This window comes from Hibiscus syriacus, unplaced genomic scaffold (assembly GCF_006381635.1).
Source record: "Hibiscus syriacus cultivar Baekdansim isolate YM2019G1 unplaced genomic scaffold, ASM638163v2 tig00110799_pilon, whole genome shotgun sequence".
In the NCBI taxonomy this organism is placed as follows: domain Eukaryota; kingdom Viridiplantae; phylum Streptophyta; class Magnoliopsida; order Malvales; family Malvaceae; genus Hibiscus; species Hibiscus syriacus.
In genome coordinates, this window is record NW_024062868.1 from 148,963 (window position 1) to 175,555 (window position 26,593).

Below are 26,593 nucleotides of genomic sequence, written 5' to 3' on the forward strand. Positions count from 1 at the left end.
CCACTCACCTTTAGGCTCGGGCTTGTTTATGCCATCAACGTTTCAATTTTGTCAATTTTAACGCTAACGGTTAAGTTTAACTGCAATTATGACACTCCGTCGTTAATGGCTTAACGACACGATGACATGGCACCTCCAACCCGTGACGTTGCTGACGTGGTTCCCTCACCAAAACGACGTCGTTTTGGCATGTTTGTGTTGGTGCTAAAAAACCTCAAAATGGCGTAGTTTTATTTGAGAAATTTTAGTAAATAATGCATTTAAAGGGATTTGAACTCATAGGTTAATACTTAATCATTATGCAACTTAAATTTTTTGATATAATTCTATAAACATAATATACATAACATGAGTCAGCATTCCAAAAGTTACTTTCTAAAAAATCCATGAAATTATTAAAATTCTTAAAAAAAACACCTTAAATTCCAGAAAATCTAAAAAAACTCTTAAATTTCTAAGAATCCCAAAAAAATTAGGGAGTCAATAACATAATATATTTGAACAGTTTGATACATTGAACTTGTGTTATTGATTTAATTCCCTAGGAAGCATGCTCTAAATGCTCATTTGGAGTCAATAATAGAAGTGACATCAATAGTGTTTGTGTTTAAAGTATATTAAATAACATGAAAATCTTGAATTCTTATGTTGTTTTAATGATTCTAATTTAATTTTAATGTGTGATTAGGTTTAATTTTCCGGTCATTAGGAGGGTTAATCTTGTGTTTTAAGTCGAAAATAGTGTGCTATTTGGAATATGTTTTCTGCCCAATTTTACAAAATGTGCAATTGAGTCCATGAACCGAAATTGTGTAAAATGAGGTCTAATTTATGCTCCTTTTATTTTGGAAATTTGCATAATGATTTTTAAGTTTAATTATATTAGTTTCTTGAAAGTTCCAGATTATTATGTAAACTTTATAATTAAGTGGTTAATAACATTTTTCTAATTAGTGCAATTAAGATCAATATATTAAAAGTTTATTTTTTGGATTGATAATCAAATTATATATATTTAAGTGCTTAAAAATATTTGAAATAAGTCAAATAAAATTTATTATGTGCATTCAAAAGTAAACAATTTGATATTAATAGTTTTCATCATGATAAAATTATCATACTTCGAATATAATATATATTATAATAAAATAAACTATAATGAGTATACTTAAAAATTAGGGTAAACTACTTCAAATACCACTAGATGTATATTATGTTTATATAATTATATTAAAAAAATTTAATTTGGCATAATGGTTAAGTATTAACCTTTATTTCAAAGGTTATGGGTTCAAATTCCTTTAATTATATTATTTACTAAATTTTTTCAAACAAAACAACTTTGTTTTGAGGTTTTTAGTATCAATACAGTCATGCCAAAACGACGTTGTTATGGTGAGGGTGTCAAGTCATCATTCCGTTAAGCCATTAATGGAGGAGTGACATAATTGCAGTTAAACTTAAACGTTAGTGTTAAAATTAGTAAAATTAAAACGTTGTTGGCATAAATTAGCCCGAACCTAAAGATGAGTGATATTTGAAGTAGTTTTACCTAATATATATATATATATATATATATAATACCTGAATAATACTTTTCTTAATAGAGAAAGAGATACGCAGTATAAAATAATTAAAAGATTATTATTATTTTATTCTCACTATGGCTGCGTTCACACCTTGTCACGTTTTTTTATTATTTATTTTACTGTTCTGATGGGTTCCAGCTTCAGCCTTTGCCTCAGACACTAGTGCTTTTATAAGTATAGCTACAAGGTTTGAATTCTTCTTAAATTATATTCAAAACTTGTCGCTAAATTTCTTCTATTATTTTTATTATCTATAAAATTTGATCTTTGTATCCTAAAAGGAAAAAAACCAAACCCTTTATTTTCATTGACCAACAATAATTTTTTTTATTAGTTGAAATTGGATATTAAATTCAAATAAAATATAAAATTATTTACATTAATAAATTAGTTTAAATAGTAAATATTTTATTATGTTTAAATTAAAAATCCTTATTAAGAGATAAAATCTTAATCGAAACTACAATTAAAAAATATAAAATTGTTTACAACTCCAAGTTGTATAGGCTATTATTCCATTTTATAAACATTGTCTACCCTATTTCCGTAGGCATATGCCTACGTGACAAATCATGTCTTATCAAATGTCAACTTCATCTCTTTGTGTTCACACACACTTAACCTTTTCACACCTTTTTATCCAATGATTTTCTCTCTGATTTCGGCCATTCAAAAGGGTGTTTCTCCTTGAATCCAGCACTCATTTCTGCAACTCAAACACCCTCTTCTTTTTTCTCCTCCTCTTCATTCCTTTTTTTTAGAAGAGAATGGATAATGACGTCGATATTTATAATCGGCGACGAAAACAGAGTTTTCCCGACGAAGAAGAAAGTTGTTTCAACGATGAGAAACCCATTTCGGATTCAATCCACAAGAGAAAAACTCGGACCGTGCCGGGATTTCACACCGACGACCGTATAAGGCGGAAGATTTCCAGCTCCACGGAGGCCCCCTTTATTGGGACGGAAACCAAATCCGGGTCGGATCAGCTGTTATGGTGGGATGAGTGTAACGGACCCGATTACCCGGAAGTTGAATTCAAGAAGGCGTTTAGGATGAGCAAGTCGACATTCGAGCTCATTTGCTCCGAGCTGAACGCTTTCATCCCCGACGAAAAAGACGTCACCGTTAAGCAGCGAGTGGCGGTTTGCATCTTTCGGTTGGCCGTGGGCGAACCGTTTCGACTCGTCTCGAAACGGTTCGGTTTATCAATCCCGAGGTGCCGTGAATCGGTCATCGAGGTCTGTTCGGCGATACGCACCGTTTTGATGCCGAAGTATTTACGATGGCCGGATGCGAACTCGTTACGGAAAACAAAACAAGAGTTCGAAACCATCTCGTGGATACCAAACGTCGTCGGGTCAATGCACACAACCCATATTCCGGCGGCACCACCACCGACGCCATCGGCGGCGGCGTATTTCAACAGAAAACAAACGGAAAAGAACGGGAAAACATCTTACACAATAACAGTACAAGGCGTAGTCGACCATAATGGGATTTTCACCGACGTTTGCATCGGGTGGCCGGGATCGATGAACGACGACCAAGTGCTGCAAAAATCAGCTTTACACGAAAGAGCAAACGGTGGGTGTTTGAATGGAGTTTGGGTGGTGGGGAGCAAAGGGTACCCATTAATGGACTGGGTTTTGGTCCCTTACAATCGACGAGGGTTAACATGGGCGCAACATGTGTTTAACGAGAAGATTAGCGAGATTCAGAGGGTTGGTAAAGAAGCGATGATGAGATTGAAAGGGAGATGGAGCTTTTGCAGAAGAGGAGTGATTTAAAGTTGCAGGATTTGAGTGTTGTAGTTGGAGCTTGTTGTGTTTTGCATAATATTTGTGAAAAGAGAGGTGATGGGATTGAGTGTGAATGCGGATCTGAGTTTGTTGTTGATGATGAAGATGATGAGTTGCCGGGTGAAGTTGATTTGAGATCGGTGAGTTCCATGGATGCTAGAGATGCCATTGCTCATAACCTTTTACATCATGCATGCTATTAATTTTTAGGATAATATTTGGGTTAATTCTAAATCTTTGCTATAGGGCGTATTTTTCACAAATGCAAAACTTTCATTTTCCTCGAGTTTTATCGTAAGATAATCCATTAAATTATTATTATTATTTTCTAAAGACTAAATATATATAAAAAAACTCAAATTATATTATTTCTCTAAAGTGGTGTCTAATTTTTTTTTGTAAATTTAAATATATGAAGTTAAAAACGTTATCACATAATTTTTGAGCTAACCAATGTTAACCTATTGTTAAATATTTTGATATAATTAAAATATGATCCTGAAAATCGTCATTAACCAGGTCATTTTCGTTTTTATTAAATAATATACGATCACTATGAGTTAACTGTTATTAAATATTTTGATACAATTACACATTTTATCCTGATATTTCACTTTCTCTTAATTTAGTCATGTTTCTAAGTAATGAGAATAAATTTAATCATCCAATCGAATGATGTTCGTGGCCAGTGATATTATTCGATTGAATGATTAAATTTATTTTAATTTCTAAAATAGGACTAAATTTAAAAATATGCAAATAACATGATCAAATGTGTAATTATACTAAAATATCATATCACCTAGTTAACGACAATTAACTTATGATGATTACATCTTAATTAAATAAAAACGAAGTGATAATATATGTTGTAATAACAATAATTCTTTCACCCATTAATATCATTTGATTTTTGCATTAAATATAAATTTTTAATTAATGTAATAAATTAATCTTAAAATATTATAAAATAAAATATTAAATAAATACTTTGGTAAAAAAGTTTAAATATTTAAAACACCTATACATGGAGAATAAATTTATGTGTGAGAATTAAGAGAACAGATCAGCCCTCACTTACTTTTTGGCTTAAACAGCGAAAGACAGCCAATCACTGACCGTAGAATTAAAAGGAATAAAAATAGACAAAGCCCACGTCGTATTTTGGGCAAGTGAATGACACTCTCCATAGGATCCCTTGCAGCAATCTTGTCCCAAAAATTTATTCATATTCAAATATTATTTATTATTTCCTTCATAATTCCTCGATATTTGCAAGTTATATACATTCTTATTATAATTAAAATTAAATTAAAATCTTGAACAGAAGGTAAAGTTTTCTTAATTTTTTATGATACTTAAACAAAATTTTGTATAAAGACAAATATAATTTCCACTGTACGAATGTTAGTCACGTGTTGGGTACCGCGCGTGAGAGTTCGCCCAATCCTAAGTTGACAACACTAAACTTATTGTTTAATCATATATATATAAAAAAACTCAAACTCTGCTGCTCCCAATCTCACCATCCCACCCTGAACCCGCCTTCAAAGAAGCGCTGAAAGACCTCCACGTCGACTGTTTTGCTTTGGTATAAGTACTGGAGGTAGATGATAAAGAGGAAGATCACTGAAGGGGAACTCAGTTTTTCTCTTCATCATCTCTTCTGGTGCACAGTCAATGAAAAAAGTTTTGATTTTTCCTTCCAAGTGAGTTTTTAGAGGAGGAAATATTTATAGAGAGAGAGAGTGTGAAGGAGAGGTTTTAGAGAGAGAGGAAATGGAGGGCATAGATGAAGAAGTGACTGGAGCAGAGGAGGTGCTAGGGTCAAGCTTGACGATGGAGAAGGTGGCGGCGGCCAAACAGTTTATCGAGAATCACTATAGAGCTCAGATGAAGAACATCCAAGAACGCAAAGAAAGGTATCGTTTTTGCTTCTTCTTTTATTTTATTATTTATGATCTTTGTTTGGTTGCTGAGAAATTCTAAAAAGTAAAGATAGGAGCTTTGAATGTTAGATTAGTTAATATTTGGTGGAATCAATGAACTTTCTAGTCAACTGAAGCGCTGAACCTAACTTCAATTAATTCTTAAAAAAAATCTATTTTTTGATTTCGAGCTGCTGAGCTTGGTGCTTGTTTTGGTATGTGGCTTAGTTCCATTCTTTACTGTTACTGGACCAGTGTTAAATTAGGTTTCTTTGTTAGGATGTGAAGCATTGAATAGGAATAATTGAAGCTGCTTCCCCCAAATCAGGGGTGTTTTTTTTTGGAAATTGGGATTTCAAAGTATCTACTCAAGAAAGTTTTTTTTTGTGTGTGTGTGTTTGTTTGTATTTTACTGTTCTGTGCTTGGAATTGATGGTGTTAAGTTCAAGTTAATAACATAATTACGTTCATCATTGCAGACGATGGGTCTTGGAGAGAAAGTTAGCTTCTTCAGATGTGCCCAAGGAGGAACAAATCAATCTGATAAAGGATTTGGAGAGAAAAGAGACAGAGTTTATTAGACTTAAAAGGCACAAAATTTGTGTTAATGATTTTGATCCTTTGACTATTATCGGCAGAGGAGCCTTTGGTGAGGTTAGAATGCTAATGCTTGTTTTATGTCAAACTATTGGTTTTTTCTGACATATGTGCCTCCATAGTTCCTTTTATTTGAAATTGTTGTTTTCTGCTTTTTATGTATATCACCATTCATGCATTGGCTTCTTGGATTATTTTATTGCTCATACTTCTTCTGCAGGTTCGGCTGTGCCGAGAGAAGAAATCTGGAAATATTTATGCAATGAAAAAGTTGAAGAAATCAGAAATGCTTAAGAGAGGGCAGGTAACATGCAAATTATTGTTCATTTAATTGTTACCTCTAAAGTTAGAATTGAGAATAGTGGAACCTTTTTAACCCTCTGCCTCTATATTATGCTTCTTGGTCTTAAAGTTTTCAGTCACTCTCTACTTTTTATCCCTTGATTTTAAAACTAACTCGAATTTGTTGTATTTGGCTCAATAGGTCGAACATGTTAGAGCTGAGAGGAACTTGCTGGCAGAAGTAGCAAGCCACTTCATTGTAAAACTTTATTATTCGTTTCAGGATGCTGAATACTTGTATTTGATCATGGAATATCTTCCTGGTGGTGATATGATGACTCTGCTGATGAGGGAGGATACCTTAACTGAGAATGTGGCTAGGTTTTACATTGCTCAAAGTATCTTGGCCATCGAGTCTATTCACAAACATAATTACATTCACAGGTTAATATTTTAGCTTGCACTACTATGTTGTCTGATTAATTCATTTTGAAGCGAGGTGATATGGTAATTCCTGTTCATAATTGTTCAAGTTACTGTTTACCCCATCTTATTTCTTTACATTCACTTTCTTTTCAGAGACATCAAACCTGACAACCTTCTTCTGGACAAAAATGGTCACATGAAGTTATCAGATTTTGGCCTTTGTAAGCCTATTGATTGCATGAATTTACCAGCAATCCATGAGAATAAGCCGCTGGATGATGAAAATATAACAGAACCAATGGATGTCGATGGATGTATTCCTGACGCCAACGAGAAAAGCAATTGGAGGAGCCCTCGTGAGCAGCTTCAGCATTGGCAAATGAACAGAAGAAAGTTGGTACGTATGCACTTACTTCACAGTTGTTAATGCGGAGTTCTTAGTGTACGTTCCAGATGACATGAATCTATAATAAACATTGTTATAGTGGCTGAAAACATTTCTAGTATTCTAGCAATTTTTGCCATCTTTTTTGTTTTACTATGAAGGCATTTTCAACTGTGGGAACACCTGACTACATAGCTCCTGAAGTGTTACTGAAGAAAGGATACGGCATGGAATGCGACTGGTTAGTTATATTTATTTTCTGTTCACTTTCTTTCTCATGATTGCAATTGGATCTACAATTTGTTCTCCGTTTTTTTGCTTCACCTTCATGCATGATGCATATCTGTTCTGCTTTTCTAGCTGTACACCATATATCGTTTTTCTTGCAACAACTTCAATAGTGGGAGCTAACTAATTGCTGAAACTAACTGCGGTTTCTCTGTGAATTTCTCTTAATAAAAATAATGCAGCCTTTTCTTTTGACTTATTTTAGGTGGTCATTAGGAGCAATACTGTATGAAATGCTAATCGGATACCCGCCATTCTTTTCTGATGATCCAATTACCACATGCAGGAAGGTACATGCTTCTGTCTGCTTTATTTTTCTCTGCTCCAGTTGACCTTTGGTGCACTGTTATTACTATTACTTGATGGAGATTTTTTTCCCTGACATTTTGGTCGTCGATTACTGTCAGATTGTGCGTTGGAGGAATCACCTAAGATTTCCTGAAGTTTCAAAGATAAGTCACGAGGCAAAGGATCTTATATGTAGATTGCTATGCGATGTCGAGCACAGATTGGGTACTGGAGGGGCAAATCAAATTAAAGTAAGATTATGATCAATTGAAACATCGCTTCTTTTCCGCCGACTATTTCTGCTTCCCTATGGTTGTTGACATGTAATTTTGTCAGGCTCATCCTTGGTTCAAGGACATTGTATGGGATAAGCTATATGAGATGGAGGCTGCATTTAAACCTGAAGTGAATGGGGAGTTAGATACTCAAAATTTTATGAAGTTTGATGAAGTATAACTTGAACTCTACTTTACTTTTGCGTATTCGAAGTACTTAATCGCTTTCTTCATAAATGTTTCTTAGTGAAATTAAAGATTTGTTTTAATCTGACTATTTGTTGATGAATTATCACCAGTTGGATCCTCCAGCATCGGCAAGACCTGGCTCGGGATCCGCACGGAAGGTCTGTAACAAATGGAACTCTATTCCTTTCCTTTTTTGTTAAGACATGGTAATTTACGAAAAAAAATGAATTCTTCTTTCAATTTCTCTCTTCTGAAAGTGCTAACACCTTGTTACAAAAACAAATACATTGATTGGAGAAATATATGCATTTTTTTTCCATGAAAATCAACATTTTTTCTCGTTATATTTATATCTCGACTCATTCTTCCACGAGTTGCTAGTTCCCGCAAACACATTATACTTGTTAAAGTTTTATTTATTTTGCCCCCCTGGTTTATGCAGATGTTTTCAACTCCCAAAGATTTAAGTTTTGTTGGCTATACATACAAGAACTTTGATGCTGTCAAAGGGCTACGCCATGGTTTTGGTATGCAATTTGTGTTGTCGACGTCGAGATTTTTCTGCTCCACTTAAAAGAGAAAACTTGACATCACCTCTATAAACTGTGTGCAGATTTCAACAATCCATCAATGGAACAGCCACCTGTTGATTCTATATACAGTAATGGACTAATGGCCCTTTCTCTTCTATCTTTTCGTCTTTCATCATCAAGTCCCCAACGTTATTGTAGTCATATATATGATATTTCTCTTTCTTCATTCTGATAGATTAAGCTTATCAACAAATGCAGGTGATTCCGACCTAGGTTATCCTACTAGGCGATCGGCCGAGGAAACAGATATGCAGATGCTTGCATCGGCAGGTGATCCCATGTTGTCATAAAGTACCCAAAGCCTAATAAACCCCTTATATATGGGGATGTTTCTGCTTGTGTTGAGTTTGGTAACCCTCCCAAGACCTGCAGTTCTTGTGGAGTGGCTGCCGTCTGATTATCGGAATCACAAAATGTACAGTAATATTTAAGAAAGATTTGAAAAACCGGTGTGGTAGGACAAGGGAAACTCTTAGCCAAAAAGGCTGTGTTAGACTTTAGATGAGAGTTGTGGATGCACTGGCTGCCCAGGTTGGCTGTGCCAAAATTTGCCTTCTCTAGTGGCAGTTTCTGCTCTAAATTTATGACTCTTGAGAAACTCCATAGCCATTTTGGGAGCAAAGATGCTCCCCTTATTGTTGTGTGCAAACTTATATTTACCGGAAACTAGGAATTAACTGCGAGGAAACAAATGTTTTGCTGATACAATATTTCTCGGTAAAATTTTCCTTAATCCTTATTATTTTGTTGTATGATTTAATGCCATCCCAACTTTTTATTGAAATAAGTAGATTTCAGTATGAACATGAAAGCTTAATCTTTTTAATCCTCAAAGTGAAGATTCATGCCCCTAAAACCTGGATAAGTAGCATGTGCCAAAACATTTCTAGAGCGGCCTAAAACTGGTGGCCCGTCGAATGGATTTCCATCCCCATGATCTCGTCAAAAGAACCTGACCCCAATATCGGGTCGACGTCAGCTGTCGTATGTCTGAACTTGAAATTAGAAGCCTTTCTCCATGTATCGAACGCCTAGCGATGCTGGCCTTCAGGTTTTGAAGATTAGCCACTCGACAAGAATTGGACAGGAAATTGTAGGTGAGGCGGGACGTGCTCCATGTGTTGTTCCATTTGTTGAGGACGTAGTTTGAGGTTCGTTCAAGGTTGATGTCGGGGACACCGCAACGAGGGCCGACATAACTTTGATTGTACTAGGATCGATCTTACCGGTCACGTCTAGACGGTAAAATTGTTGGTATGTTTTGAGAGCAGACTCTAAAGCATCATCGAATCGATCATCCATTTGAATGATGCCTTGAGGATAATAGCCGTAGTCTCCGAGGCTTCACTTGATTAATCCCATACACATCATCTCCTTTCTAGGTTTCTTTAAGATTCTCGAAAGATTCGAATTTGATAGGTCTCGACTTCGCTGCAAAAGGATGCAACACGAACAACATAAGGATTGCTCCAAGAAGATGATGAGAAAATTTAGCTGCCATTGGAAGCCCTGTGAAACAAGTTGCAAGATGTATTATTGAGTGCTTTAGTGTGTTTTGATGCTTTCATTCACTCGTATCTATAAGTGAAGAAAATTCAATAAACTAATAGGTCATTAATTAGTGGCAGAATAATGTCATTAATTTGTGTTAATTTTCTAGCCCACATGTATTAAATTTAATTTATGGATATAAAATTCAATACACATTTAATAGATTAAATATAAAATTTTAACTGTTTTCACTTATTAAACACTTAAAATAATAACATCAGATATTTATATTAACCGAAAAAATTACACTACAACATTCGGACAATTTTCACATTAAACCTTAAAAATATTTAAGTGTCAAACTCACACCCCTTTCTTTATAGTAACTCCGCAACTAATTCGACAAATTCTACTTCCAAGGAGTGGCCAGGCCCAGGCCAAACCTTAAACCACATTTATTAGGATAAACTATATTGATAGTCATTGAATTTTAGGATACTTTCATTTTAGTCACCGAAATCCCAAAAACTTTCATTAGAATTTGAGTTATTGCTGCTTAAAATATATTGATTTTATTTAATATATAATAAATTATATTTTATAAATTAAGTAATATTAATATATTTTAATTGATGTTAAAATATATTTTATATTATTTTATCATTTATGTTATAATGAAAATATTAAGATTTTATTTTTCAAAATATTAAATTATCAATAAAATTAACATTTATGTGTTGTTTTTTTTAAAAAAATACGGTATAAAATTTTCATGTATTTAAGGTTCAAGTTTGACTTTGACTTTGAGATTCAATATAATTAAGTTTAAGTTTTTTTTTTCATTTCGAGCTTTTACGAGCTTCAATTCATGATTTCGAGTTTGAGTTGAGCTTGAAAATTTTAGGCTCACGAGTTTTCAAGCTGAGTTGAACTTCATTTTAGAGTTTTTGAGTCGAGTCGAACTTAACAATACTCAAACTTGACTCGTTTATAGCCCTATTTTGAACACATTAAAAATAATAACTATATATTTTTAACCCCTACTATAATAAGGCGAGTTGTACCCTGGGGAGGGTCACCCAAGGCCATCAATGGTTCAAATGTAAAAAATAAAAGTTAGCGGTTAGTGACGTTAAAAATAAAAAAAAATAAATGTTAGTAGTTAGCAGTGTTAGAACTAAAAATAAAATAAAAGTTAGAAGTTAGCGGTTAGTAATGTTAGCGTCTTAACCCAGATCGTAATAACGTGGATAGTTCCCAGGACGGGTGACTGCGCGATCGTACGATGATTCGAATATAACAAATAAAAAATTAGTGGTTAGTAGTTAGGAGTTAGAAAGTTAGTAGACAAAATAATAAAGGGTCCGGATCATAATAATGTGGGTCATACCCCAAATCGGGTCACCACAAGATCGAATCGAATATTATGTGAACAAATAAAGCCATCAGCAAGTGACTAAAATAAAAAGTAAGGAAATAAGAGCATCAGATTCGAAATATGAAAACAACAAAAAACAAGGCAGCACTGACCAAAGTGGAAAAACCTGGCAAAATTGGAGTGACCTAAGCATGATTATCCCTAAAACCTAAAATAGTAACTCATTTCTTTACCACTCGAGGAAAATCTCACTTTGAATCTAAAACATGGCAATATTTTGCCCTCTCGTGATTTTGTATCTGATCTTACTTGCATGGTGTTGAATCCGATGTGAACTTTGGGGCTCAGTGGAGGGACCACTGTGGGTTCTTTGCTTGATGGCGAGTGACCTGAGGAGGGGAAGCATTACTTGGAGATGAGCTGGAACGTTTTTTGGAAGCTTGAGGGGGATCTGTTGACGTGTTCTTGGTGGAATTTGTAGTTTGGGTATGAACACTTGGGTTATGATTTATTTGTTGTTTTACAACTAGAAGACTCCTCAGTTTGATGGTTTACAGAGATTGGTTGTTCATCAGTAACCAGAGGAAGAAGGTCTGCAACTTCCATATACATATATAGATGAATTGAAAAAAAATGAAATAAACAATAAACATACAAACTGATATAGTTATGATGATTAGATATCGAAATTATTTGTGTAGGATAAGGTTGGCGATGGCCCTCTCTTCGTCCCTACCACATGGTCAACTTTCTGGAAAATATTAACAGTGAGGCGAACGGTGTGAGCTAGAAGAAGAAGAGCCATCACCGAAAGCCACACCACGAGAGCGTAGTCGAGTATCCGAGTGACATTTAGTTCCTGTGCCTTTGGGGTGAAAACCAGAAGTGATATTCTGTATGTAAACGCCATGGCTGAGATGGCAACCCACATGATCACCGTCAAAATCCACATGAAGAACCTTCGCTTGAAAGGCAACCCCGTGATCAGCAACAAGATGATGCTCATCGATGCGATGAAACTTATCGTGTTTGCAGCAAGGTACTGACCGTAATAGCTCTGGTTTCGATACGCTGATATCGATGTTCCCGCCTCGTGTGTTCCATTGGTGATGTTGTTGCCTTGGGGCGCTTGTATCAAACCATCTTGCCATAGACCACCAGGAGGGGTTAGTCCAGCTTGGAAAGACATCGTTGCCATAAGTGATGCCACCACCATCAATGAATCTCGTTTCCTTGTGAGCCAATCTTCCTTCTTGAAAGTCTTTTCCACCCAGTGGTATTCTTTTGCTGGTTGGTTGGTTGGAACATCTCGAGCAAACAGAGGTGTTGTCTCAGTCCTCAATCGAACCGTTCGAGGCCCCGAATTATAAATTTCCGCTGCTTTTAGAGCACCGGCGTCTCGAAGGGATTCGGCCATCTCAAAGTCTTTCAATCCTCTCCTACTCTGTGCAAGAACATCTAATGCTGTTAAACCGTATGCATTGAGACCGTTTACTTCGATGCCAGTAACGGAAAGCAAGAATTTCATTATCTGCAAATTTTTACCAGTATGCACATCTGATTAATATCAAGAGCAATAGAAAGGGTTAGAACTGATACATTATGGCGATCCAGTCCAATCCATACCTCAATTTGCTTGTAAGCAACCGCTAGGTGCAATATAGACATGCCATACTCATCTTTAGCATTCACAATTTCATGGTCTTTCATTACTTCAACCAATAGCCTTAAAGCCTCAAATTGTCCATACTTGACACACAAATGCAATACGGTTTCTCCCGACGCCACCGGAACCCGAGCCGCCTGCGGTCTAACACGGACTAGTTCCTTCAAAACTCCAACCTGGCCTTTCATGGCTGCAAGATGAAGAGGATTCCTTTCTTCTTTATCAACAGCCAGACACATGTCAGGGCTCACCAGCAGTAACGCTTTAACTATCTCAACATACCCTTTAGCCGACGCCAAGTGAAGAGGCGATGAACCCTTTGAATCCGCTTCTTTGGTGAACTCTGGCTTTCTCTGTATAATCTCCTTGACGAAATCTGTATGTCCAAGCATGGCTGCAACATGTAAAGGAGTCTCGACGGCGTAATTAACGAGCACGCGGTCGAGAAGCAACCGATCTTGTCGGATTAATTCTAACAAAACCGTTACGTTCCCTTCTTCGGCTGCTTCATAAAGCTTGTTTTCCAATGTTGCCGCCATTTTTTGTCATGTGTTCGAAGCTGCAGATGATAGCTTAAATAGCCGCAGATGAAAGAATTTTCAAGCCCAATGTGATGGAAAACTGACTTTCACGGTGATTTCCGCAAAACCGTTGAATGGGTTTATAATTTTATAAAAGGAGCTCAAGTTGACTACGAAACATTTTTAATGAGCAGTTGAGCACAAGTGCACAACAAGCAGTGAAGGGATTATCTATGGCAAAATCAAAAGATTGCAGCATTTGACGATTTCTAAACTCAACATGGTTGAATCTTAGATCGTTTTAACACAAACTTTTATATATTTTAAAGAAACAGGTGGGGAAATTTGATTGATCTGAAAACATTTCCATTGATTATTAAAGGTTTCACACTGTATACATGGAAATACTGGGTTTAATCCCAGCACTGTGCAATATTTTTTTCATCTTTGAATCTTACTCAACTTTGACCAATTCTATATTTGAAAAGGTACCCAAAAGTTACTAGTTATTTGGATTCAACAGTGGATAAAGACGATTCGGCCGCCACAAAAGGAAGAAGAAAAGAAAAAACAACAAAACCCCCTTTTTTGTTTCTGGTTTTACAGCTAGTAGAAGCTAGAAAGTCATAAATTTTCCTGTTATTTTCTGCTTAAAGTTCCTAACTTTTTTGTCCAAATTCTAGAATACTAAAAGCACAGTGAATTTCCAATTTTCGTTGCCTTTTGGTATTCTTCTTCACTCTCATGCTAAGAGCTGAGTTTGTTTGTGATTAATTTTGGTGAAAGGATAACAGAAAAGGAATCTGATTTTACACGGTTGAGCTGAACAGCTTACAAAGGTGGTGAAAATGAACTTAAGTGCAGCCGAGGATGATTCAGTGTCAGAGATATATATCAGTATTCAGTGGATACAGATTGGCATATGCTTAATAAATCTAAGTTCTTTTTTTCTTGGTGCAGCTTTCTTTTCAGGTGTATCGGGTGCTCTTTACCCCCATAGTAGTGCTGAAAACTAGGCAACAAGTTTCATCCACTCAAGTTTCATCCACTCAAGTTTCTTGCTTTAAAAGGTCTTTCTCCATCATGAAATATGAAGGACTTAAAAGATTCTGTAAGGGTTTTTGTATCTCTTTGATGGGAACAATCCCAGCTAGAGCACTTTACATGGGAGCCCTTGAGATTACCAAGAATAGTGTTGACACTGCAACTGTTAGGTAAGGGTTTTCAGATACTACAATAACCGCTATGGCTAATGCAGCTTCTGGTTTGAGTTCAGCTATGGCAGCACAATTGGTTTGGAGCCCAATTGACCAAAGACTTATGGTTTAAGGATACAATGATATCCATGGTAGCAAAAATGTAAATCCCAATGTGATTTTTTGTAGATATAGGAATGGTCTTGATTCGTTTAAGGAAATTCTACATGCAGATGGTCCTAAAGGACTATATAGGGGATTTGGGATCTCGATTTTGGCTTATGCACTTTGGTTGGCGTCTTACAAGGTACTGTTGCACACAAGCTCATTTGGAGCGGTATTGGTTTACTTGTGTAAGAAAGAGGAGATTGGTGGTTTTAGGCCTAATTCGAAGGCCTTGGTGGCGGTCCAAGGGCTAAGTGCAGCCATGGCTAGTGGCACTTCGGCTTTGATCACCATGCCAATTGACACCATTAAGACCAGATTACAGGTACTGGATAGCGAAGGGTATGGGGTAAGAAAACCATCAAATGTTCTGCAGACAATGTGAAATTTAGTGCAAGAATGTTGATTGGCAGCTTATTACAGAGGATTGGGGCCACACTGGGCATCAAGCCATCAATGGCCATCTCTGCAACAACCATGATCACTACATATGAGTTCTTGAATCGATTTTCGACTAAGGCCCAATAGCCCTCAATGACATAAAAAGAGACATTGAGGGTTTTAACCAGTTTGCTTAGTAAAGGGGTTACTAATTGTAAATTCTTTTCTTCTTTCGGCTTGGTAATGATGAGCATCACCTGCATATTAATGTACAAGGCATATCTAGCAGTTTTTCTTCCTTTTATTTTCTTCATCTCATTATGTAATAATAATATACAGAAGATTCAAACATAAAATTAAGTCTCTCCTTCCAATTGCAGAAAGAAATGATTATAAAATATACAATTTTATAATCAAATCAAACAGCTAGTTCACGACCTACATATTCCAAGTAAACACAGGTCTCCTACATTAAAGGGCACATTTACTACAAACAAACTTGACTACTCCACCTACTAGACAGTTAGAAAGTCCATAACATCCGAATTCACATCAAATGAGCCACGAGCAACCATCGTCAAGGCCGCACTCTCTTGTTGCTGCACGATGGGCATTTGTACTGCTTAATATGCTCGGCCCTTGCCGGTGTAATCTTAACGCACTTCCCATGGAACCATTTCTCGCAGATATCACAGCAGATCCAGAATTCATCAGCTGCATAATTCTCTCCACAAGCCCCACATAACGTCTCTCCGTGCTCCTCATCATCTTCCTCTTCCATACCATCTTCACCCTCATCCTTTTCCACCACCACCTTCGAATACTTGGGCTGACACTCAGAACCTCGCTGCATATTTTCGAACATAAAAGGGAAATAAAAATATAATTTATAAGGTCCTCTTCCCTAGGGTTTGCTAGATTGGACTTCTAATGATTTTCTTTCTATTTTTGGTCTCACAAATGGAAGCCGTGCCATTTTCCGGACACAACGCATTGTGGTATCTAGATTTTGATAAAGAAAATCCACAACCGATGATAAAATTAACTCCATACACCCTTCAAACTGTGAGAATAATGTTTTCACACACCTCAACCAACCTTAACCCTAAAATTTAAACAGATTAGCATTTAACGGAACAGCTAAGCAAAAGAAAAAATGTCCCATACCTTAGAGTTTGATTTAGATTTGTTGCTACTATGATTTGAAACTGACGAATTTTCCTTTGTCTGTTTCTTAGCCACTCCTGTCACAACTTCGAATATTGTTGGAAGACCGGTATTATTGCAGAAGAAAACATGGACTAGTTACAGCAAAATGCAAATCTGATACACAGTGTCCCATTTGAAGCATGCTAATTCATGCAAGGCCTAGCTCGTATCATGTCCACAGACACTGTAAGCACTTCACTCTAAGGCCTGTACTTAACAATCAGACCAATCATACATTGTACACAGAACACCTAGCTTTCAAACTAATTAATGGGGCTTCCCGAAATAAATGGAAAATTATAGACAAGTTAAACAAGTTTAGATAATGTAATAAATTTTACCTTAAAGTGAAGATCTGTTTACGAAAGAAACAAGTCAACCAAGAAATTTTCATATAAGCACATAATTAGTATAAAAAATGCTAATGAAATTGATAACAAAACACCAAAACTGCAAGATACTCGAAGCAATTATTTGGATGAGCCGTTGCATGTCTACTAGTAACTTGGTTTATTTACATCTATAACGGTATATAAAGCCAAAACGGGATACGACACTTGGGGCAACGAGAAAATTACCTATCAGCTTTATTGAATCCAAATCTAGCACCAAAGTAGAAAGCCACGGCAAGTAACCACGCGTCACTGTGTACGGCAACCAAAGACAACCAATCCTTTTCCTGCATCCCATCTCTGGCAAAATTAATACCCAGCGCGGGCTCTGGAAGCTCAGGAGGCACCTCTTCAGCAGGTAAATTCACCTCCCATTGCTCACTGGGATATCCATAGAGGCAAAGGTTCTCCCTCTCTGTAACCAAAATTTTAAAATTTTAATAACTCGGTTGCATTTCCTGCATTTGTAACCGAACGAGACAAAACGATAAACACACTACTAATCCAAATCAAATCCATATAACAAACCAATAACCAACTAATAATGAGCTTAAATAAGCAAAAGAAACCAAAAGAATCTACATTTGTAAAAAGAACTCCTGAGAAATAACAACAAAAAGTTGAAAATTAATCTAGACTACCTAGACCCCTCTTAGTTCAAACAAATCATTCTTATCTTAGAAAGTAAAGTGGGCGAAAGTCCTCGAAAGTTGTTCATAGTAAGTCGGGGCTGGAAGTTTTTCCGACAATTAAACACTGTGAAGTTGAGGGTGTTGTGGACGCAGATAAACTTCATGTGTTGTCTAACTGTCTTGTGGGGTGGTGCAAGAACTTTATCAAGATTGGTAATCTTGCTAACCAAATACAAGCCAAAGGACTAGCGGGTTTCACGCTTATGAGAGCTGCTGGAAATGTAGTTCTAATGGTTTTTGAAGATTCTAATTCGTTGAGATGCGTGAAGGATGAAAAGTTAGAAACTCTTGCAGAATGGTTTTCCAGAGTGGAAACTTGGTCTGAGAGCCTTGTGGTGGAGAGCCGGCGCGTTTGGCTAGTTTGCGAAGGTATTCCTTTTCACGCTTGGAATTGGGATACTTTCAAAAACATAGCTACTAAGTGGGGCAAGTTAATAGCAATCGATAACAGTTGTGAGTTCCCTTCGTCTTTTGATCGGGCTAAAATCCAAATACTCACAAACGCTCAAGTGAGAATTAATGAGTTGTTGGAGTTGAAGGTCGGGGATCATTTATTCAAAATCTTGGTGCATGAAGTTGATCCTTCCTTCAAACCTAATTCTTGGGTTCCTGAAGATTGCGATATTTCTTTAGATCTTGATCCTCCAATTGGGTTGTGATTGTTCGGCTGCTGTATTCAGAGGCGTTTTTAAGTTTGTGGTTGTAATTGTTGGTTTTTTGTTGTTGTTATGTTATCTTACATCTTGAGGTGATTTAGGGGCTTTTTGGTTGACGATGTAAGATTTCTAGGTGATATGGGTTGTATTGGTGTTTATTCCCGTATGTGGGTTTGGTGTTACCTCATGTACTTAGTATTATTTAATAAAATATGAGGCACTCTTTTCTCCCTTCCTTGTTCTTCAACATACTTCTAAGTATGTGGAAGAATACGAAGGGAGTTTTTAATGAGACCTCCAACTTCTATCAAAAAAAAAAATCTTAGAAAGTAAAGTTCAAACTAATCATAGAAAGGGTGTTTAAGAACTGGAAATTTTTTCTTCATGACATGAGAATTAAAAAGCAACAAAAGCTAGAGTTGCAAATACTATTGCATGCACTGAAAGTTTCATTCCATTTCACAATAAAGTCCGAATTTTTCAATTTAATTTATAAAAAAGAAAATACAACGAAAATAAAAATTTCGAACTTCAATTCTCCAGATAAATCATTTCAACAAAACGAAAACCAAGTATATAAAAAGAAAAAACCCAGTACCTGGATCGCACTGCTTGTAAAACTCTTCAACATCTGCAAACAAAACCAACCCCAGAAAAGTAAATAAGTAAAAAAAGCAAACTTTAAAAGATGAAAACCAAGAACGGGTGGTTAAGAAGATGACAAACGAGTAAGACCAAGAGTAGGAATTTCAAAAAACAATGAAAAAAAAGGTCCGAGGGGTAATACCAAGAGTGAGAGCTTTAATCATGGCAGCTCGACGACCCTTGAAATCTCGAAATACTTCTTCGACTGTACGTGGGTTGTAGGAAGCACCGCCGTCCATAACCCAATCCCTTTTTTTTGTTTGTTTGAGAGTGTGGGGTAGAGAAGCAGAGAAGGAAAATATAGAGGAAACGGAGGGAAAAGGAAGGGAAGATTTTGCTTGAATGGGGTCTTCTTCTTTAAGTTAAACAGAGCATTTGACTGTGACCAGTTTCTCTCTGCAAGGAAAGTGATACAGAGAGAGGAGTACGTGAATGTTAGCGGATTTTTTAAAGAAATTTGGAGTTTTCAATTAAGCAGATTTGATAAAGGGAGGAAGAGTCCGTGATTCTCACCCCCGGCTTGGCCCATGTGCCTATAAGCTCGATTACTATCAAATAAGAGGATACAGAAACTTTTAGTCCTGAAGTTTGACATCCTTTTTTAGTTGACTTAATACCAAATTATGTGTTCACATTATAATTTTTTTTAACTAGTGTTTAAAGTTTTTTTATTTACGTGTCTAACTTTATAAACATTATTATTTTTGGTATCCAAATTTTTAATAATATTAATTTTTCAATTAAATAACATGTGTCTCACTCTAGTAATTTTAAAAAAATTTATTTTAAAATTAATATATATATATATATTTTTTTTAAAAATCAAATTTTGAACCCAAAACTTTGAGAATATTCATTTCAACTTTTAAAACTATGTCGGTCACCGCCCTTTGCTGTCGATGAAGCTTCACCCAACCTCACCTCCCCCGACGACCAAAACCCCTATGGAATAATGATTGATCGACGAAGAATTGACATTTTATATCCCGCAAACCCTAGGATGAAAATCACGATCCCACGCTATTCCGAAGGCCAGTCAAAGATAACTACAACGTCATATGACTAGGAGGACGACAAGGACTACATCAACGGTGGTGGTAGTGACCGGAAAGGACAAAGACGATGGGTTAAGGTTAGTATTTGGAGATTTTAAGGATTTTGGGGCTTTTTATAATCCAAGAGAAATTAGAGTTTTTTTTTATAAATATAATAATATTTTTAGTATTTTTCAAAATATAATCACATGAGTGTGACACGTGTCACTTAACAGAGAAAATTAATGTCGTTGACTATCCAGATACCTAAAATTGTAAAGTTTGTAACGTTAGGCATCGGGATGAGTCAAAAAATAGTTTATACGTCTATTCAGGAAAAGTAATATAGTTCAGACACTTATTTTGGTATTAAGTGTTTTAAATTGGTTATCTTTTTGAATTAATCATTGGTTTTCGACATATTGATTGATTGGTTCGAACCTTTGACCCTACTTAAAAAATTTATTGTCTCATCTCGTTAATCTAACTGGTTATTGGTTAATTTAATATTTGATTCTTTCCATTCATGTTAATTTTTAAGTTTAGTTTTTTTTCTCATTTTCAATTTTTTTTTGTGTGAGGCTCAACGATTTTACAATCAGTAACTATCCCATCATAAAGATTATAAAAATAAATAAAAATAAAAATGATGAATATTTAAAGTATAAATTCTAAAATTTAGCGTAATCACTCAACACTAAATTCAAAAAAAATTAAATAATAAATTTTAAATAATATAAATTATATTTATATAAAAGAAGAAAATCGAGTTTAAATTTTGCACGACATGTGTATAAAAAATTGTCTTCTTTGTATTGTGAAGCCAATATTGATATGTACATATAAATTTTGGGTAAAGTATTCAAATGGTCTCTCACTATAACACACAATTTTATTAAATCTTTTAACTATTAGAAGTTACAAAATGGTCATCCGACTATTTATTATGTTCCAAACTTGTCATTTTTCGTTAAGAAATTGACAGTTGTTTAAGCTGGACGTTAATATGATTACTGAGATATGATAGTCTCTTGAGATTCTAAGATCATATTTTATCATATTACAGTCAGCAAATTAACGTTCAACTCAAAATACCATCAATTTTTTATTGGAAAATGATGAGTTTGGAACATAATGAATAGTCGGGTGACCATTTTGTAACTTTTAATAGTCGAGGGACTCAACAAAACAATATTCTATGGTGAGAGGACTATTTTGTAACTTTTAATAATTGAGAGGCCTAATAAAGTAGTACCTTATAGTTAGGGGACCATTTGTGTACTTTACGCTAAGTTTAAATTAAAAGCCATACACTTGTGCTGTGAAGTCAATAGCCGAAGGTAATCCATTCATTCCCATGCAATCTTTAGCTGACATTGAAGCTTAATACCTTATTTTAAGGTCAACTGCAGTAGCTATTAATTTACAACAACTTTTGAGTCAATGAAATGCTCATAGGCTCATAGCATCACTCCGGCGGTGAGGGATGGTATCCATTTAGAGGCCAGAGGGACGCAGCCGTGGCCGCCGACAATTTCTCGAGACGGGTTTGATTAGGCCAGGCCATGATATGGAGTTGAACGATATCCATTCCTTCAATAGCCGAAGTTAGTGTATCATTTAACAATGTATGAACCCATCAGAACCAAAGCTCGATGGCATAACGCTCTTCCCTTCTAATCGAGCGATGACAAGCAGATGCTTCTTAGCATCTTCTGCTTCCGCAAGTAACTAATGCAAGCCAGATCGGTCGGCAGCCGAGCCTTCTGTTACTGAGAATACTCATATGAAACCCTATAGAAAAGCAATGTGAATATGATGACTGAGATGAGTAGAACAAAGAGGAAGATGGATGATTCGGAGTTAATTTACCTAATCGGTTCGTTTTATTTCTATTCCGAATCGAGTTTCACCCGGTTCAGGTATCATTTCAAGTGACACTTCTTCAACTTCCGGTAAGAACCTTAGCATTATGCCTTGCACTAATTCTACAAGTGCAGCAGTGTTATGTTGCTTCTCTCGACATATTTCCTTTGCTGTAGGATTTGTTTTCTCCTTGGAGGGAAAATATATTGTATAATTATCTCATCATTGTTCGTCCCTTATTAATTTCATCAATATTCATTCTTATTTTATCATTTGATGCATTGCATACATAACAGATATAACAATAAAAAAGATGCAATGGTTATAGTCCAAAAACAATGACTAAGGTGGCTCATCCCAAGCCAATAGGAGAACCAAAAACCATAAAACCTAAGACTGCTCTCTAGGTATCTTCTCGCCTTTAGTTCAGTCCATTCTTCTGCTCCTTGTGAATCTTCATAGGATTACAATTTTAAAAGAAACTCGTTTTACATACGAGGGAGTAAGATGAGAAGAGACATACAACTGAGATATAGAAAGACACGGCTCGCAGGCCATATTTCAAATTCAATCATTGTAAATTAAACAAGGGCTATAACCATGCATGTCAAACACCATGCAAAACAAACATATCACATATATACACGTTGTTTGGCCTTTGTTTAAAACATATTAATATGGGCTTATAATCTCTATTGTCGGTGGGATTTTTGAAAAACAGTACTTCCGTTTCTATAGAAAAACTTCACGATTTGATAACACTTATCAACAAAATCATGTTTTTGGGATTTTCAATCCCAAAGGTTTCTGCATCGGAACAAACATTGTTCCACTGCCAAATGCGATATGCTATAGCACACCCACAGATCATCATGTCAACAATTGACATATGAATTTCGTAAAATCCTTGCAGCAACATATAGATTGTAGAAAACAGATTAACAAATTAACATATTAATCGTTGCAGTTATCGAATCGAACAATGATATCATGAATATTTGTCGAAAACGATAAAACTAGAACATGCATATCATATAATCGCATCAACCAAGAATTTAACTTGAAATCGGATCGTACAAGTGGCTTTGATACCACTGTAGGGACCGTCGGTGCAGCAAAAACAAAAAACTCTACGGTCCCACTAGCGATCCAAGTATGCAAAACTGAAATTGGGAGGAAATGATGTGAATACTTACAATGAGTTCCTTGAAAAACAGCAATGACAGCTGCGACAAGTGGTGATCACGAACGGTTCGAATCATAAGTCTCCACGAAAACACATCTCAGCCTAGTTCACCCAATTGAGAGCAAAATTTAGTTTTCCCAAAATCAGTTTTGAGAAAAACGGCTGAAGTAGTCGGCTGCTAGACCTTACCTCATTTAAATATATCAGTTACCCTAACACATTAGAGATTTTTAAGTTATTTCGAATTAATAAAAATCTTATTTAATTAATTCAAATTAAATATACATTAAATACTTATAATCTGAATTACAATATTTCATGTTTATTTAAAATCTTATTTAATTATTCCGAATTAAATATCAATTAAAATAGTTGTAATAAAAAATTATATTATTTTAATATTTACTTACTATATTCGGGATAATTAAAATCATATGTATATAAAATATACATATATTAACTCTAGATATATTTTAGTAACATACAACAAATTGTACATCTTTGCTCATTTCAATCTTATGGTGTAACTCTGTATGTTATTGTAACGTTAGTAGTAATTATTAGAACAATTCTAATATTACATACAAAATTCTAATATTACATACAATGAGTGACATCTAGCAATATATCATTGTCACCTGAGTTACAAGAAATTATGATTCAACATATCATCTTCGTGATTAACTCTTTTATGTATTACATCCTTTTTTACTTCATATCTAGAATAAGCACAAATCTTAGAATAGTCACACTTGTATAGCCCATTTATTGTTCTTGATATCTAGAGTAGACTATAATTAACGGATAATTTGTGATATCACATATCAACTTATTCGAGCATGGCCATGCATTTTTAGTCTCACTCAATCAAGTGACATATGATATATTTCCTATTATGTAGGAAGGACAAATCCTATCTTAATCATACACACCCCACGACATATATTGAGATATATTCAATAATAGTTTTTATAGTGCAATCAGTTACAGAGCATGTTCTGTATCGAAACATTCAACAATATATGTTGGGATGACATTGATCTAAAGTCTGAGGATCATACATATAGTCATTACCATGAGCAATGTTATGACCGTTACATAATAATCGAAGACATATGCACATGATGGGTCAATCCAATACATTGTTCTCTAACAATATAATCATGTATCAATTCTGAAATCTCTATGTCAATGACAAGTCTTTGTCATCAATTAATAACATGTTAGTTTTAAGCGTAGTATTATTGTCCATGCCCATAATAATACTTGACTATGGATCTTTTAATAATGTTATTATATGAGCTTTATTATCTTTCAGTTTATGTTAAACACATACATATAACTGAAAATAATAATGGCAATGCCTTTATTCAATAAAATCGGTAAATAAATGTATTATTACAATCATCATATGATTGGTCTTTGGGCATACTATAACATGTGACACCTCAGATTCATATCCGGGTCGGGGGTGTTACAGGAACAATCCACGAACTACATGAAGCACAATGAAAAATAAAACAAAGAAAAAAAATAGATGAAAGGCAATTGAAACAATCGATTTTTCTTTTTTCTTTTTCTTTTCACTCAAACAAAAGGTCTATTTTTTTCTTTTTTCTTTTTTTCCCTTTTTTCTGTTGTTCGAAACAGTGCACTGTTCACTATTTTTTTACGAGACTTCCTTTTTTTCGATTGAACATAATTTTTCTAGCAGTATTTTTCCTATTTTTGGCTACTGCTTTTCAAACTAAATCTCTTTTTTTCGTGGAACAAAAATGATACAATGATGATCTCGAGCCTCGAAAATGGTATGAAAAAAAGGGAAGATGAAAGAAAAGGGTTCGAGTTTAATTCGATGAGGTGAAATCAAACAAAAGGGAAAACCAACTCAAACATGATTCACTAAGGGATAAACAAAAAGGTAGGCTTTTTGGGTAGTAAAATGGTTAATCCTAAGTGTCTCTATCATTCAAACACATCACATTCATGCATGTAGTCTCAACTAGCATCAAACCACAAGTTCTATAATGCAAAAACAAGCTCGGCACACACAAAGAAACAAAGAGCAAGAACGAAACATGTATGCTCAATTAGGTTCAAAGCTCACAATAGGTTCATTGTATCAAGTCTTACATCAATTTAACTAATAAACCATGAAATGTCAAAAAATTTCATGAGAAGTTCACTAGCTATGCCAACTAACCATCATGCTTCCAATGTCCAATAAAAGGCAAGATAAAAGTTCATCGGAAAAGTTAAAACAATCAATTGAACTAAAGAATAGGCAACAAACAATTCAAACATATCAACATTAAAATTACTCAATCCATTAACAAGGAAGGTGAAATTCAACACTATCTCTCCCCCCTCTGTCGTAACCGGTTTTCGCCTGGGCACGAAAATTTTAAATTTGGCGGGAAAATTTATGTTAATAAATGGTTTTGAAAATAATTTGGGAGTCGCCATCGGCCTTTTGGGTCAGGTAGGTCGAATACCTAAAAATTATTTTTTTAAAAGAGTTTTAAGAAAACATCAATTAAAAAATGAACTGATCTGCGTTTATAACCAAAAATTCTTTCTTTTTAATAATAAAAAGGGATTCGTGGTTGGTTACGTTTAGGGAAGGATTAGCACCCCTACAACGCCCAAAATTGGTACTTTTTAATTATAAATTGTCTTTATTATTAAAATATTAAAAATTTCAAAATATATTTAATTTATAATCCTATTATTTCAAAATTATAAAAAAAATATTTAAAAATATCGGAAAAGGACTTCTAGGTACCTTAAGACAGCTCTTCTCTTTGATATTGATAAATGTTAATTTAAATTAAATAAATAAAAAAAAATTAATTATTAAATTTTAAAATACCAGAATAGGACATCCAGTTGTATTAAGACTGTCCTTTTCTTCGATATTGAAAAATAAATATTAAAATAATTTATTTAAAAAATTAATTATTATTTAATATATATATATTTATGAATATATAAAAATATTTAAAAATATAAACAAGTAAAATTAAAACAATAAAAATACAACTAGAACGATATATTTAAAAGTAGTAAAATAAATGAAAACATTTAAAATAAATGACTAAATTATAGTAAAATTAAAATTAAAAAACTAATTCATAATTAATCAAAATTATAGGGATTAAACATGCTATTTCTTTATTTTATTTATTTAATGACTAAAATAAAATTATCTAAAATTCGGATATTAGAATAAAATAAATTAAAAATATAAACTAGGGATTAAAATATTATTTATTAAATATATTATTTTAATATAAAGGACTAAAATAAATGAAATTAAAATTAAAGATCTGAATTAAAAGTATTATAAACTCGATTTAGTGACTAGAATATAAAGTTTACAAGTTGGAATGGCTTCGGACGGGGTTTAACTATTATTTAATTACACGCATAGTCCTTCCCGAAACGACGTCGTTCGGGAAGGACTATATAAG

General features: G+C 34.6%; 2 protein-coding genes and 2 pseudogenes across 3 annotated transcripts in view; 2 read left to right on the forward strand and 2 right to left on the reverse strand.

Moving 5' to 3' along the window:
• LOC120141401 (serine/threonine-protein kinase tricornered-like) overlaps positions 1–9,347 on the forward strand; it is a 31,264-nt gene extending 21,917 nt beyond the window's left edge. Inside the window, exons 3-15 of the mRNA XM_039156286.1 lie at positions 5,160–5,313; positions 5,799–5,973; positions 6,137–6,220; positions 6,401–6,642; positions 6,778–7,021; positions 7,171–7,250; positions 7,503–7,587; positions 7,705–7,836; positions 7,922–8,035; positions 8,160–8,207; positions 8,492–8,576; positions 8,663–8,710; positions 8,841–9,347. Coding sequence (XP_039012217.1) covers positions 5,171–5,313; positions 5,799–5,973; positions 6,137–6,220; positions 6,401–6,642; positions 6,778–7,021; positions 7,171–7,250; positions 7,503–7,587; positions 7,705–7,836; positions 7,922–8,035; positions 8,160–8,207; positions 8,492–8,576; positions 8,663–8,710; positions 8,841–8,932 — 1,572 coding nt within the window. The 5' untranslated portion in view covers positions 5,160–5,170 and the 3' untranslated portion in view covers positions 8,933–9,347. The remainder of the gene's footprint in view (positions 1–5,159; positions 5,314–5,798; positions 5,974–6,136; positions 6,221–6,400; positions 6,643–6,777; positions 7,022–7,170; positions 7,251–7,502; positions 7,588–7,704; positions 7,837–7,921; positions 8,036–8,159; positions 8,208–8,491; positions 8,577–8,662; positions 8,711–8,840) is intronic.
• A 2,821-nt stretch (positions 9,348–12,168) lies between these two features.
• LOC120141389 (ankyrin repeat-containing protein BDA1-like) lies at positions 12,169–13,750 on the reverse strand. Of its 2 annotated transcripts, XM_039156281.1 has the most exons (3): positions 13,138–13,750; positions 12,798–13,042; positions 12,169–12,767 (listed from the first exon to the last, which is right to left on the reverse strand). In XM_039156281.1, the coding sequence occupies exons 1-3, from the start codon at positions 13,714–13,716 to the stop codon at positions 12,188–12,190; spliced, it is 1,404 nt and encodes a 467-aa protein (XP_039012212.1). In that variant the 5' UTR covers positions 13,717–13,750; the 3' UTR covers positions 12,169–12,187. The 2 variants fall into 2 exon arrangements, with proteins under 2 accessions (XP_039012212.1, XP_039012211.1); XM_039156280.1 differs by having other exon boundaries at positions 12,169–13,042.
• Positions 13,751–14,546: 796 nt separating this feature from the next.
• Positions 14,547–15,764, forward strand: LOC120141382 (annotated as a pseudogene).
• A 50-nt stretch (positions 15,765–15,814) lies between these two features.
• On the reverse strand, positions 15,815–19,422 carry LOC120141383 (annotated as a pseudogene).
• Positions 19,423–26,593: the final 7,171 nt, after the last annotated feature.

What these genes read in the sequence shown, in the direction of transcription:
- LOC120141389 (XM_039156280.1), bottom strand. Translation starts at nt 13,716, where the DNA reads ATGGCGGCAACATTGGAAAACAAGCTTTATGAAGCAGCCGAAGAAGGG. An exon ending in TTGCTTACAAGCAAATTGAG is followed by an intron (nt 13,043 to 13,137) that starts GTATGGATTGGA and finishes AAAAATTTGCAG; the next exon opens with ATAATGAAATTCTTGCTTTC.